This window comes from Tachysurus fulvidraco, chromosome 9, assembly GCF_022655615.1.
Source record: "Tachysurus fulvidraco isolate hzauxx_2018 chromosome 9, HZAU_PFXX_2.0, whole genome shotgun sequence".
NCBI classification, from domain to species: domain Eukaryota; kingdom Metazoa; phylum Chordata; class Actinopteri; order Siluriformes; family Bagridae; genus Tachysurus; species Tachysurus fulvidraco.
In genome coordinates, this window is record NC_062526.1 from 12723423 (window position 1) to 12739001 (window position 15579).

The 15579-nt window shown below is 41.5% G+C and overlaps 1 protein-coding gene across 6 annotated transcripts in view; it reads right to left on the reverse strand.

The window, feature by feature from the left end:
• The window catches only part of kiaa0825 (KIAA0825 ortholog), a 115490-nt gene that overhangs the window by 52680 nt on the left and 47231 nt on the right, over positions 1–15579 (reverse strand). For all 6 annotated transcript variants that reach the window (XM_027145593.2, XM_047818050.1, XM_027145592.2 and 3 more), the window contains exons 15-19: positions 13640–13858; positions 12040–12448; positions 10289–10445; positions 8072–8233; positions 6558–6649 (exon numbers count right to left, since the gene is read on the reverse strand). In XM_027145593.2, the coding sequence (XP_027001394.2) occupies positions 6558–6649; positions 8072–8233; positions 10289–10445; positions 12040–12448; positions 13640–13858 (1039 nt within the window). The remainder of the gene's footprint in view (positions 1–6557; positions 6650–8071; positions 8234–10288; positions 10446–12039; positions 12449–13639; positions 13859–15579) is intronic.

The window sequence follows — 15579 nt, forward strand, 5'->3', positions numbered from 1 at the left end:
GTCATACTAACAAGGCCACCTCTGCTTCCTTTAAACACTACAAATCCATGCTTTTTCTATACCACTTATTCTACACAGAGTCACAGGGAGCCTGGAGTCTATCCATGTATTTACCACAATGTCTAGACAATGTCTGTTGGGAAATACTACATACCAATTAAAGAATGCAGGGACATTGTGAATTCAACGTCATCATTGACCCACCTCAAATAATTATAATATCAATCACCCAACACTCCAAATACTCTGCCTGCATCTTCAGAACCAGATCCTTTTTGCTACAGTCTAATGCTAGTGCACAGTAGATCTCTGTCGTCTTGTCAATGCATGTTCACCGAAGCCCAGATGAACACTGACAGGCAGAAATCCTTCTAATTATCTGCTTCTGGCCCCGGATGCAAATGGCTGGGTGCTGACGGCGCTGCTCTGTGACTGGCAGTGCACTGACACTGGGGGACCCACTGCCTGTCAGTGGCCTCACTCTATCCAGGGACACCAGGGTGGCTTTGTCAATCAATGGCCAGACATATTATGCCACTGATGGAGCTCATTTAGACAGCTGTAAATTAGGATGGGAGATTATTGCAGATAATAGCACATTAGGAAAAGGATTGAGAGTGATCTGGATTTTAAAAACCCAATGGATCTAAATGGATCTGGCTTTAGACTGCAGAAAATTACTCTTCTGTTAGGTAGTCATTTTATTAACACTAGTAGAAGTGACACTAAATGAGTTAACCACACTGCAGAAAGTAAATTGTTGATTGCATTGAAGTATGATAATAGTTCACAGACAGAGAGAGGAAAAAAACAACAACAAAAGAACAGAAGCTGCTAATGTATGAAATTCCGGAGGTTTTTTGGCATATTAGGCAAAAAGCAGAGCAGACAGGAAGATGGCGGCCGTGCTGCTTGACAGTTGACTCTGTTCGATGTGACTTTCACAGTCTGCTGGCAGTTTGTGTGGAAGCCATCACATCTGTGACTCAGAGTTTGATTAATGAGCCTTTCAGCCAGCCTCTGCTGTGTGAGGTGGGGCCGCGGCCTTCTCCTAGGCTTCACTGATTCACCAGCCTCATACACAGAGAGAGAGAGAGACACACACACGCACACACACGCACACACGCACACACACACCAACACTCAGAAACCACCCTCTAATACAAAGACCTGACAAATTCAGGATTAGAAAAGTGACTGAGAAATACAAAAACTTTGCTCCAAGTAAAGCGAGGAGCACAAAACATAAAAAAAAGCTAGGACGGGAGAAAAGACATAGCTTTTCACAAAGTGTTTTCAATATGACAACCTTAGAACCTCTCTGCAGCAGAGAAAGGCCAAGGTGATGCTTTGACAAGTGAGGCATTTGCTTTTCCCCTAACACATAGGATTTGCAATCTTCTTCAAAAACTCTGCAGCTCGGCTCACCCCTCCGCCACAAAACGCTTCAAATCCATAACAAAACAAACATACTGCAATCTCTTAAAACGAGAAAAGGTGCAGCGATAACAATTATCCTCCAAATACCCACCAGGACACCACCTCTAAACGAGCTGATCAGTGTCTGTGGACAAAGCCCCAGCATTTTGACACATTTGTTTTTATTTCATTCCCTGGGAAAGAAAGCTTGCCATATGGCCATCATTTGGAACAGATGGCATTTGCCCAATGGTGAAGCACACTGCCTATCACTGCAATTTAGAGCACTCCATTTCAAATCTGAAACTGCCATTTTGCTCAACAATTATTTGCCCGGGCAGCAACTACAGCTTGTAGAGTCACAGCAGTGTAAGTGGTAAAGATCGACCCAGGTTTCTGACCTGAGTGCAAACTCAAGGCTGTTTGATGCAACATATTTCAGTGAGAATAAGAGCACAACAAAATCACTAAAAGGACAGTTCATATACTGTAGCAATGTAGTGTTAAAGAAAGTGCTCTTGCTTTACAAAACACCGAGAAACAAATGCAGCAAATTTCTAGAATGACAGGAAAAGAACTGAGGGTTTTTTAAAACAGATAGAGCAAATTTAGAGAACAAAAATGTATATCTTTAGATCAAAATTATTTAATGCAACTCCAATGAAAAATCTTCCAAAGGCAAGACAGGTAAATGTCAAATTAAAGCAGACTGCAACAAAATGCCACCGCATATGAAGAAAAAACATGACAGAATGTAAGAAATGTCCTGAAGAATATGGTAGCACATATCTATGTAAAGACACATAATTATAGTAACAGTGAAATAAACTCAAGCTGCTAATGTACATGATATTCATTCATTCCTTCATTTCATGGTCAGGTACAGAGGAGCAGAGGGCGCATTCTTATTCACTAACTAAGGGCACGTCTCGATAACCTGTCCCTCTTCTAGCATGATTTTTGGTGGTGGGAGATAACGGGGAACTATGAAACTCCATAATGTCAGTAATAAAAGCTATAGATCAAATGAAGGATCCTGAACTCTTTTCTGGATTGTATTTACGTTACATTCGACTCAAAGGATACCATGTAGAGCACAGGAATATGTCATTATCTCTAATATATCAAAAAATGATTGAGACCAAAAATGTCCTTCTGTGTAGAAGAATCAGAGATGCACTGGTTCATGATTTTAGCATATCATTGGAAATTCTCCAGCTCAAATCCCACAGGCTGTGTATTATCCATGGCCAAGTATGCATAACTGACTCTACTGTCCGGGTGTATACAATGGACTTCCTGTCTCTCAGCCAATCACAGGCGTCTGTTATCTTATGCTCAGCTGCTTGCATGAGCAACAGTTCAAAACAATGCAGTATCTTTTATCTGTACTGGACTAAACATTTTTTTACTTCACTTCCTATCCGTCTATGCTACGACATGGGAGAAGCAGCCAGTGTGTAGGGATTGGAAACAATTACTTTACAATTAATTAGGTGAAAAATAAAAGTTTAGGCATCCAACCTGAGAATGAAGGCAATGTGCGTCCTTTCATGTAGATAGAATAGTGTCTCAGCTATAAGCTGTCTATCAGGTTAAAGTCATTGTGCCACTGATCCCCTTAACTCTGGCTACAGTCTGATTGGGTCATGTCAGAGTGTGAGAATATGCTTTTTCTCTCACAATCTCTTATTCTCTGTGTCAGTTGTGAGTCTGGGGAATCAGAGACTCCATTAATCAGCTCGGCTCTGCTGCAAAGTTCCATTTGAGAATGATTTATGACACCGCCAGCAGAGACGGCCAAATGACAGGTGACAAAGAAGGACACCCACACCTGTGTAAATCTGCTCTCTCTCTCTCTCTCTCTCTCTCTCTCTCTCTCTCTCTCTCTCTCTCTCTTGCTCTCTCTCTCTCTCTCTCTCTCTCTCTCTCTCTCTCTCTCTCTCTCTCTCTCTTGCTCTCTCTCGCTCTCTCTCCCCTTAATCTCCCATCTGGTTAGGTGTTGCAGTCAAGTTGGCACTGAAAGTTTCTCAGAATTAATGAAGTCATATCAAGCAAGACTTAACAACTTAGAGTGTAAAAGTCCACCACTGCCCACTCCCTGGACTCTACGTTTTTTATAGCCGAATATAAGGTCAGAGCTTAGAAATTATCGGGAGAGCTAGACTGGACTGGCAGGTATAGTAAATATGTAAGGAAAGGGATGGAGAGACAGCATGGGAGGGAGAGCTGGAGAGATAATTGAACGAGCAAGCGCAAAGCACAAAGCTAATGCTGATAGTTGATAGTCTCTCGAGGCAGTACCAGGATACGTGAAAGCAATGTTTCATAAACTTGGCCTATTACGCTCGAGACTCAAATGAAAGTGACAGAAATAGACCTAGACTGGGACATCGGTCTGCAGACCTGTCCCTGTTATCACTCACTCCAGTCATATAGTTTTCATCACATGCATAATACGCCCACATTCCCACGAGAGAGCTTCACAGACAAGAGAACCTGCAGTTCTGCGCCAACAAAGACTTCTAACGTCCTTCAAAAAAGGCAGGCATATAAGTAAGTGACAGAGAAAAACAGGAAACACCTATCAGCACTGTGAGATCTGTAAAAATGTTAAACCCCCCCCCCCCCCCCCAATAATCCCAGGCATTCATTACATGCTGTAAACCTGCTTGCTTTATGAATAAAGAGAGCTCTAATGAGGCAAGCCACAAAGATTTGGACACTTTTTTTTTTATGAGATTACACCATATTATATAATATTTACTCTCTCTCTCTCTCTCCTCCTCTATTATTACATTCCCTTTTTACCTCTCTCTCTCGTCCTCTATTATTACATTCCCTTTTTACCTCTCTCTCTCTCTCTCTCTCTCTCTCTCTCTCTCTCTCTTACACTCTCTCTGTCTCTCTCTCTCTGTCTCTCTCTCTCTCTCTCTCTCTCTCTCTCTCTCTCTCTCTCTCTTACACTCTCTCTGTCTCTCTCTCTCTGTCTCTCTCTCTCTCCCATGCCAGTCTGCACTCAAAGTTCAGTATTACCTATTCAGCACCATTCATGAATAATCCTGCAGTAATGCCTGGGAGACAGAGCCGAATGACAGTATCTGTTTTAAACACATGTGCAACAAAGTGGCACAAGGGCGAGCAGGGTGGAGAACTCTTGTGCACACACATACACGCACACACACACGCACACACCACCCTTATTAGGAACACCGTCCTTGGCAAGACAAGCTGCTTGCCCTTTGTTCGAAGGCACATGTAAAAATGAGGGCGGTTTGAAATGGAGCCTGTGTAGCTGCTAGACAAGGTGTGAGGGGCCCTTATGGCAGCCTGATAGGCTTCAGCGTGACAGCTCAGAATAGAGGTCTGGAGAGACGGATGAGTCTCGGCTGCCTGGAGAGTCACCCTGTCCCATAAATATTTATACTCCGAACAAGCCGAGGATGAGGAGGAGCAAAGAGGCACAACCTCAATCAGGTTCCACCTGAAGTTGGGCCACCCAAACGTATACCGGCGACAGTAAATGACTTGACTATCGGGGTGTATAACTTAAAAACCCATGGGAAAGCACAGGCTGGGTAATGTACATGTCTCATCAAAGGCAGCACTTATAAGTAAATGACAGTCTAACCTTGTCTCATTCACCTTTACTGCCTCTTTCCCCTCGTTCTCCTCTTCAGCAACCTCCGACTCTGTTTAGTGGGAAGAGGCACTCCATCAATGAGAGAATGTGTATAGAGAAGAATGCCTCCTACTGGGGAAGATACACGGATATCTGGAGGATCTCCAAGCTGTTGGGGGGTTACAAGGCAAGCTGGCCACTGCACCACTGCCACAGGGCAGTTACTGAGCATGGGCAGTGGGCAGATGATCCACAATCAGTTCATTATCAATCACTAATTTTTTGCAGCCATGGATTTTTCAAAGGTTATACAAACTTTTGCCATTTTATACTGATTAAAAGTGGCCCAGAAAAAACATGCTGAGCCCCAATGACTCATGCCACACTTGCCTATTCACATAGCTGAAAATGTTTTTGCATTGTGTTTTCAAATTTATAGGCGAGAAAATAGACTACATCTACACAGTTCTCCGCCTCAACTGTATATATATATATTATTGTATGACATTAGCTACCACTTTTTAGCATAATCAGTCATGTTTCCAGGCAACCAAATCCTGGTACTGGGCAACACACTGGAGCATTCACTTACCCGCTGGGCTAGCTAATGGATTTATAATTTGTCCATGCGTGTTACATTACATTCTGCTTACATTTTGCTTTGTCTCATGAGTCAGACCTCTTTCTTAACTAAACCTGGCCTACTTTGATTGACATTGGAAACAGTGAAGCACATTTACTCAAAACTAACTTCCATACATTCATTTGTATTTCTGATTATTCTAAAGAGGGTTGCGGGGGACCTGGAGTCTATCCCAGGGCACTTAGGGCACAAGGATGTTGGCACACTGGACAGGTGCTAACCCACTGAACACACATTCATATTCAACCACTACAGGCCATTTTGAGATGTCTACAAGTAGCCTATAATGCATGACTTTGGACAGGGGAGGAAACTGGAGTACCAAGAGTAAAGCATGCAAAATCCATGCATACAAATTGGATACAAGAATCAAACCCCCAACCCTGGAGACAAACATGCTAAGCACTAAAACCATCATACTCCCTCATGGCAAACACGTGAGGGAAAAAAATCATATACAGTAATACCATATAAGGTGGACCTGAAGATTGTTTCTATGTTTACAAAAGGATATCAGATGAAACAGACTTAACATATGTGTCAGTCAAGCTTAGCACCTATCAGTGATGAGCCTTGTTCACAGATATTTAATGTTCTCTAACTCATCACAGTGGACTAGAGCACAATACACACAGCAGCAAGCAATCAGAAATGCAGAGAAAAAGAAAACACACATGTTTACACTGCAAGAGGGATTCCACCATGTCCATGCAGCATATAGACTTCTGGGAAATGGGAAAGAGAGAGTGACAGAAAGAAGGAGAGAGACAGAGCAGAGATAGATGGGGGGAGAGAGAGAGAGAGAGAGAGAGAGAGAGAGAGAGAGAGAGAGAGAGAGAGAGAGAGAGAGAGAGAGAGATCAAGCACTATTACCTGTTAACCAGCAGATCTGTGAAGGTCACTTGACTCACTCTGAAGGCTGGCAGCAGTTGGGCCCAGTCCCACTCTCTCTTGCTCATAGCTGACTGTTGACAAATGTGCAGGGAGTATTGTTAGTTATTAATCAGCGTTAATACGATCACAAAATTACTGCTCCAGCTGGGCTGGACTAACTAAAGAGGAGGGGGTCCTGGACGAGGTCTCTTCTACAAAATCTATCAATCATGTCTGCACAAGAAGGTTTTTATTCCAATAAGACAGCAATTAATTTATAAATCCATTTGGTGAAGGATGTAGCCATCATTTATAAAAAGATAAATCAATTTTGGTAGAGGAGCCGTTATTCTTCTAGCTGTTCTGTGTGGCAAGTTGCCCAGGTTTTTTTTTTCTTCCCTATTTCTGAGTGAGTGAATGTGTGTAGACTGGCCTTTGTTAGCAAGGCAAATAAAAACCTGATTGTTTTGATTGCCTAAATGTCACTCATAACTTCAGGCAGAATTTTTATTGACAAAAAGAGAAGAACACAGTGACCCTCCTCCTCCTCTCCTCCTCCTCCTCATCTTCATCCTCCTTCCCCTCCTCCTCCCCAGCCGACTGACTGATGGCTCATCACTCGTGGTTTTTCCCCTTTTCCCTCCCCTCCATTTGATTTGATAAAGCGCACAGCCACCTGAAGCTGGGAAGCTTTTTAATCATCCTCTTAATAGGGTGCTTTATGCAAAGCAGTGCAAACGCGTGTGATAAGCAGAAAAGGATTACAAGTGCTCCAGCTAGCACACAACAATGAGTGAAGTATTAGTCTTTGAGCTTAGGAGGCACACACAAAAACACTTCTTCTGCAACAAAAGTAGAACAAAAGTACAAAGTTCTCCTGAAGATTTCTTTCACTGATTGACCTTCAAATCTCACAAGTGCAGAACTTTCCCCGGCTTCAACCCGAAGCCTAAAGAAGTTCAATGAGACTGAAATATCTCAGAATTAAACCCAACACATATGACATCGTCCACCCACAAGAGACATGGTTTTGTTATTTCATTCTTTCAATTCACAACCACCTCAGACTTCATGAGTTCACCTCTCAAGAGTTTTCAAACTTTCACCCTTTTTTTTTAAAGAACCTTTTTTCAGCGTTTATTCTTTGTCTCCCCCCTTCATGATAAAATATTGCAGTGGGACCATGCGACCTACAGAGAATCAGGAGTTCATCTCAGAAAAGCACTTTAAAGTTCCTCTCTGGTGTTCACCTTGCCAGCTCGGCTCCTGTGGCCTTGAGGAAAAAGCTCTCGCTTAAGCACGGAGGCAGGAGGGAGAGAAATAAAGCGAAAAATAGTTCACAGCATAAATGAACTGCTTTAAAAAAATGAGAAGGGAACGACACGCCACATGACATGTACCTAGAGAGGACAAAAAAGGCTCTACTTGCATTGTATTTGCATGGGAGTGAACTTGCAAGACGCAAAAATAAAATAAACAAACAAACAAACAAATAAATAAATAAAAGGACCAACCTGATCAAATTTAGCGTGGCCGACATGGTCAAAGTGAAAAATCGGGTTGAAGTGGGGCGGAATGTTTAGTGCGTTCGCTGCTGAGTAGAACAGGACAGACGGCTGTCCCTGGGGAGGAGATGTACTGTCTGCAGCAAGAGCTAGCTTGGACCTTAACAAGGCCTGTAAAAAAAAATCAGGAAAGGAAAAGCCAGAGAATGTCAGAGAGAGAGAGAGAGAGAGAGAGAGAGAGAGAGAGAGAGAGAGAGAGAGAGAGAGAGAGAGAGAGAGAGAGAGAGAGAGAGAGAGAGAGATGATTTATAAAGTATAAGTTTATAAATGTTAAAGCATTCACCAATTATAAGATAAATTAATAACAATTTAAGTAAATAAACACAATAATGTCTTTATATGCAAAATGCAATTGATCATCAGCAAGACAACACAGCGCTCTTCAATAACATTAAATTCTCTGAAAGGTTATTAGGTTTTCTGTCTTTTTATAAAGTAGAAAGGCAACCAAAATCCTGGACTTCATCAGCGCTCTGGTTACCATTAATATTTATGGCTTCCTTGTTGATCAACCTTATTTCTCCTGCTGATGTGCTTGGCCCAGAATCAAATGAGAGAATGAGTGTGTGTGTGTGTGTGTGAGAGAGAGAGAGAGAGAGAGAGAGAGAGAGAGAGAGAGAGAGAGAGAGAGAGAGAGAGAGAGAGAATAGTGTAGCATAAGTTAAATAAAACCCTCTAAAAAAAGACAGCACGTGAGGTCTAAATGATTGATAGGACAAAGATAGTAACGCTCATGTGAACCAGGATGAGTCTAGACGTACATTATTATTATTAGACTACATTTTACAAGCGCCCATTAAAACGGTAAAATTAAGCAGGAATCTCCACAGGCCTATTGAACACACCAATGGACAAATGAGTACATCTCTACAATTATTCCATATCCAATTTTGGAAGTAATGGACATTTCTTTTTCTCTCTATTCCCTCAGTAATTGGCCCGACAATGGTAGAAATTAATCAGTCTTAATCCAGAATAGGCTTTGAGGACAGAGATATGTATAGATGTGACACGATGAAGCATGTCACTTAAGACTAACAGAAATAGTGCACCAGTCACAATGGCTGACTCTTCTGTCGAGCAGGAGCAGGCGATAGTTATAGAAGCAGCATTCAAGTTATAGAAGCTTAAATCCTAACCTCACTCACTTTATTAAGTAAAACTTAATGCCTCTTCCCAAAAAAGTCGGAGCTATTACAAATATTTATACCTCAGATTTCAACAGTAAGGAAGCTACTACAGAAAAACTTGCTGTGACCTTGACCCTGATTGGTTCAATTCCAATTCTTAGAGATAAATCTAAATTTGAATATTAAACTTTGCCAATTTTATTCCAAACTGCTAATTCTGTAGAGCTGCTTTATACAAACAAAACTGAACTGATTTGAAATTCAAACTATAAACAGTTTAACTGCTGGTTCAAATATTTAACCACTCATCCATGAACTAAATCGAAATCAGAATGACACATAGACAGACAGACAGACAGACAGACAGACAGAAGGACAGAAGGATGGAAATGACAGACACTAATAAAACAGACACATCCACCATACAATAGAAAGGATAAGAACATTTCAAGATTTCAGCCAGCACTTTTTTCTGCTGTTAGCTAGTTTTGTTTCTGTGTGTTTTTTAACTATTTCTCTTTCAGGTTTAATGTCTGATGTTGATGTGATTGGAGTGAGCCATGTCACAATGGTTGATTTAACTGCAGTGTTTCTACTGGTCAGGACCGCTGCTCATTTCCTTATTTTAGTTTATGAATGACATCACTGATTATTAGAGTTAAGACTCCCAGGTGTCTGTTTTTTTGTCTTATTAAATATCTGCTCTAGTTTAAACAGTAGTGTCACCTTCCCCTTAACTTATCCAGGTCTAACACACTGGTTTAGATAATTAATTATTACCTTCTGACCAATCAGAATCGAGCATTCAATAGTTATAATAACTAAAATAACAGATTTCAGCACAACAATGCTTTCTTAGGATATTTCTCACACAGTCATCAGGGGTTGCTCTAAAACCGCCGAAATGCAAAGGCTGTGTGTGTGTGTGTGTGTGTGTGTGTGTGTGTGTGTGTGTGTCTAGAGTTAAGTGTTAAACTCTTTTTGCCTGTGGATGCAGCACTGCCTAATTGCTTGGTAAAAACCAGCGCATGCCCACCTCATTGAGCTGGATGGTGTGATGGATCTGCCGCAGGTTCTGAATACCACCTGCTCCCTGGCACAACTCCAGCAACACAGCACACATTTTCTGCTCGGCCGGTTCACTGGGTCCACCTCTATCCTGCACCAGGCCACACTCCACACGCTCAAATGTACTGAGAGAGAGAGAGAGAGAGAGAGAGAGAGAGAGAGAAAGAGAGATGTATCCATGTAAACAGTCTCTGCTTATATAGCATGAGGAACATGAGCTGACAAATAGCTATCAGATGGGCATTGCGAGGACAATTTAGCAGTGTAACCAACGCTGAAATGTTGGCATGCTGCCCATAACACTTTTTTCTTCATTTTATCATTGACTAAAAAAGTCAGGAAACAGAAAAAAATTTCAAAGCTACACTATTTGTACTATAAACCTTCAGGTCCATACTACTCTCGACATGTCTAAAAAAAAAAAAAAAACACCTTCCTCCAACACCTGCTGTCACTGTTTTTCTCTCACTTCCTCACCGTTTTTTTAAGTAGTCAGGCAGTGAGATGGTGAGTGCTGGCTGTCAGACGGCCGTTAGTGGCGCTGACATTGAGGAGAAGCTGCCGAGGCCCTGAGCAGGCCACGTGTCAGCACCTGGGCCCGCATCCTTCCCTGTCCATCAGTGTGCAGGTGAAGCAAATGATTGGATCCAGTCAGCGGCTTGATTAATGAGAGGCTCGGCGGATCCAGGACAAGCTATCAATCACGTCATTAGAGCCAATGTGCCCTGAAAGAGGCAGGACACCCCCGCCGCCGACCGAACCCACTGCATTCATCTTCATCTGTGTATGCACGCCGTCAAGCGCTGCCAGGGTCACCATGATGGAGAGCAATCATCTTCTCCTCTACAAATTACTTTGCAAAGACAAGAGACTGCGCAGGGGTGTGTGTGCATGTCAGTGTGTGTTGACAAGTACGGGGGGAGGTTTTTTAGGGAATGTGCACTCCGCCGCTGCACTGTACGCTGATTGTTTACAACACAAACAGTGCTGGAAAGTGAAGGTTATTTTAATGAATAGTAATGGATCTCTTGACTGTCTGAGACAGGTGATACATAATCACTCTTCCTAGCTTTTTTCTATCCTGCCCCTTTCTGCCCTCTCTTTTTTGTCATCCCTCTTTCCTGTCATTTATGGGAAAACATTTCCTGGAATACTAGCAGTAATTTACCTTGCATTTTCCCTGCCATGTATATATTTCTTATTTGACATGAAATCTTTTGAAATAAGGATAATTATTGAATTATTTAAGAACCATTGTTAGTTTGTGGTAAAAGTTGTGGTAAAAGTTTTTGCATTAAAAAAAAAGTAATAACGAAATGAGCAGTGATGTCATTTCTCCAAAAACATCAAGCACGCTCACAATAAAGGCTTCTTCTCCGAAGTGATGTCAGCAGGATCGCCAGTAACAGTAAATTTGTGATCAAACGGTGTGCAATTTCCCTGAATGTAAACTGCTCATTGATTAAATGACAACTTTGAAAAACTCTTAAAAGCAGAGCAAATGTCAAGATAAGTCTGGTTTGAAATTGTACATTAGCATATCGGTGCATACATGAGAGCCTTTTTTCCTCTGGAATATTTTCAATTGCATTAAGTTAATCTGTTTTATTACAAACAAATTGAAATCCCTAGAGCTACATTTTCAATCGCATAACATTAACCTTTTAGTGTAAATGATTAACAAATTGCTGTGTTTCATACTAGTGCTCAGAGGCTCACCTCTCACTGCAGAGCTTGTGTGCTTTCTGCAGCTGCATGGAGCTCCACTTAGGCCTTTTCTCTTCCAGACCCTGCAGGATCTTGTGCGTGATGGGTTTGGGCTTGATCTTCTCCATTCCCAGGCTCACCTGCAGGCACTCAGACAGCAGTGCCAGACGCTCTTTGACCCCTCGCTCCAAGGGCTCAGTAGATACCAGCTCCAGGGTCTCACCATTCTCCAGCCCCTGGCACAGGAAGCCGAGCAGCACCCGGATAAGCAGACCCGTGGGCCTCCGCTGTCTGACGCTCTGGCTCTGGTGCTTCTCAGCCATGTGAAAGAGGAAGCGAATGGGCAGAGGGATGGAGGAGATGCAGGATGGGAGGTGGGTGAAGATGAAGGAGAGAGCCTGAATGGTAAGACCAATGGTAACTGTATTTGATAGAAAAAGGGATATGTATGAGAGGAAAATTTATGAAATGGTATCAAGTAAAATGAGTCAGTTTGGTAAACAATCAAACAGAATAAAATTCATAAATGGGGTCTAACCTGCAACCTAGAAGTCTAGTGCAGCAAAACAAATAGTTATTTAATTGATGACAATTTGCACTTCCTAAATTAATCAATCCTAAATTAAATGTTCAGGGTCAGGATCTTGGTGCATCCGGAAATGAGGAAAGTGGCACAAAAAGGCAGGAAGTTGAAGCTTAGATCAGAAGGTTGAGTTCAAATCACAGCACTGCCAAGGTGCCACTGCTGGGCCCTTGAGCAAGGCCCTTAACTAACACCAGCCCTTAACCCTCACCTGCTCAGGTGTGTAAATGTGATAAATCGCTCTAGATCGCTCTTCTGTACATGTAAATTAATACAATCTAACTGTAACACAGGTCTGTCATGGATCACCACTCAGACACACATTTACACACAGCCTATCCACCTATTGTCACGCTTTGGGGAGGTGGAAGGAAACTGGACAGCTCAGAGGAAACCCACATGTGTACAGGAAGAATGTACACAGGAACAGACCGGAACCTGAGCAAAGGGTTGAACCGGAAAGCTTGGATCTGTGAGCCAGTGATTCTGCCTGGTCCAACTTTGTTCTATGTTTATTTATTTTGAGTTTTATATTTAGAGATTTATTCGATCCAGTGGCAGGATCCCATGCTCTCACCACCATGATTTCCAGGCAGGTAACCAACCCAGCCACTGAGGGGTTAACTCTTAGTATCGACTCCAAGCCTGGATAAAATGGGAAGGCTGTGTTAGGAAGGACATCCAGAGTAAAACCAGTGCCAAAATCAAATATGTGGATCGAATGATCTATTGTGGTGCAACAACAACATATTTAGAGACTCATTCAATTAACGTCACCTTTAAATCAGTTGCAATTTAATTTTGAGATACTGTACAGAAAAACCATGAATTGAACCATGAAATGATAGAGATATGAGACTGCAAATGCACTTCTTTTGTCCCTGAATTACTGACATGAACAAAATGATCATGACTGCTAGTTTAACTGTTAGGATGATTTAAACAGTATATTCTGTTTCTAGATTAGTTAATGTTATTTAATTCCTAAATCAGTTTTTGACCGTCTGGTTAATTTCAGACTTTACTCACTCTTGCTGATGTCTTTCACCTTGGCCTCCTGGGGAATGTAGTTCCACTCTTTAGGAATCTTGGCCTGTACACTTTCAGGAAGGGTTTGTCTGAGCAGTGGGCTAGGACATGCTTCACGTGCCTGTATCATTCTCACTATGTGTCCTAACAGACCTTTGGTGACTTTGTAGATGACGTCTCTGATACTCTTAAACAGCACAGGCTCTACTTTGGCTGAATCTGTTAAAAAAAAAAATACAGGTTCAGTTAGTTACACAGTAAAATTAGATTTTTCACTAATGCTAATATTAAATTGTTTACACGGTTTGTTTAAGCTGACTTTAGTTAAATTACACACTTAATTGTACATTTTGCTACAGCATAACCAAATACAATGGCTTAGATGAATTCAAATTAATAAAGCACATAACTTTAATACCTTTAATAACTTTCATAACCATAAACATTGAAGTGAACTCAACAAACCAGACGTCACTAAAAAAAATAATGAATATTTGTGTGGTAGCATGGGTAAAATCAAATGTTGCTGTGGCTAGATTCTGGTAAGCAAACCACAGACCAGGTTTTGACCACAATGAAGTTTTCCTGTCAATAATATACTTTTCACATTTCTTCTCTTTTTAACAAAATCAAGTGGAAATATTTTCCTTTCAGCTACTTTATAACCTTCACATCTTCCTGCAACGATCAGATGAGGTAAGAAGCCAGAAGCCAGATGACATGAGGTTAGAAGCCAAAAAGAAAAGCAGTAAATAAAGACAGACTGATAGTTAAGTGTACTTTGCTCATGATTTGATCTAGTTTTTGGGGAGGTATGTGCTATAGCAAAATGGACATACGCCTAATCATTTCAGTCCATAATCTATAATTCTACAGTCTATAATTTCTAGTCTATAATCAGGTAGCAGCTGTCAAAATTTCAGCAATGCTCCTGCTCATCACTTCATCATCAAAACAGTGAAGAACACTTATACACTTGGTACAAACGACAGTGGGAACAGATGTAAAGTGTTTAAATCCTGCAAGGAACGTTAACGTCACTTGAGAAGACAAGAGACTGATGTTGATGATGTTGCTCATCAAAGAGTGTACCCATTTTAGAACTCATTTCCCATTGTAAAACTTTTGGTAATAAGCATTTAAAAGAGAAAATAGTCGCCACAGAAAAGCATGATGTCAGCAGCAACAGAGACTCGTTCCTCCAAACTGTGAAATATTGAGTTAAAAGTAAGCCAATTCTTTTGGCTATTTCCATCCTATATGGAAAAGGAGGGGTCTCGAAATACACAAAGATGTCAAACTAAATTAACAAAGACTACCAAACTAAAGCAATATCCTTGCTGACATTTCTGACAAGTCCAATTATGTCACTTACCAAATGGCATGCAGACAAATCCTAACACTAAGCAAAGCTCATCATAGATGCCTTTGTTCTAGCACTGGATTTCATTGGTCCTTCTGAAGTGAGCCCAATCAGCAATTAAGCCAATTACGCCTCCAGGAACGTTCGGTTACACACAAAAAGCAGGGCACACTCACAACGTGCCCTCCTTCTCCCTCTCCTAGCATACCCCCCTCTCATTTGTCTAATTTATGCAACAATAATTACCCCTCGCATGTAATAAAAACACAAAAAACGAGTGCTCTGGCTCGGCAGGAGTCCGGATTAAACCCCCAAATCAAAGGCAGTTCCAAAAGCAAAGTGTCAGGCCGTAATTGCAGTCTCTGTGTCAGTATGCTAAATCAACGTGCTAACCATTAGCACAACAGGGAATATACATGTAGCAGCTTTTGTCGAAACAGGGACAAAGAAACAAGGTTAAAATGGAAATGGCAATAAATAAGCAATCATAGGGAGAGTTGAAGGTTTAATTATGGCTTTGATTTATGAGGAGCCTTTCCTGTCCATGCATGTTACCAACTAGCCTGCTGGTCAGATT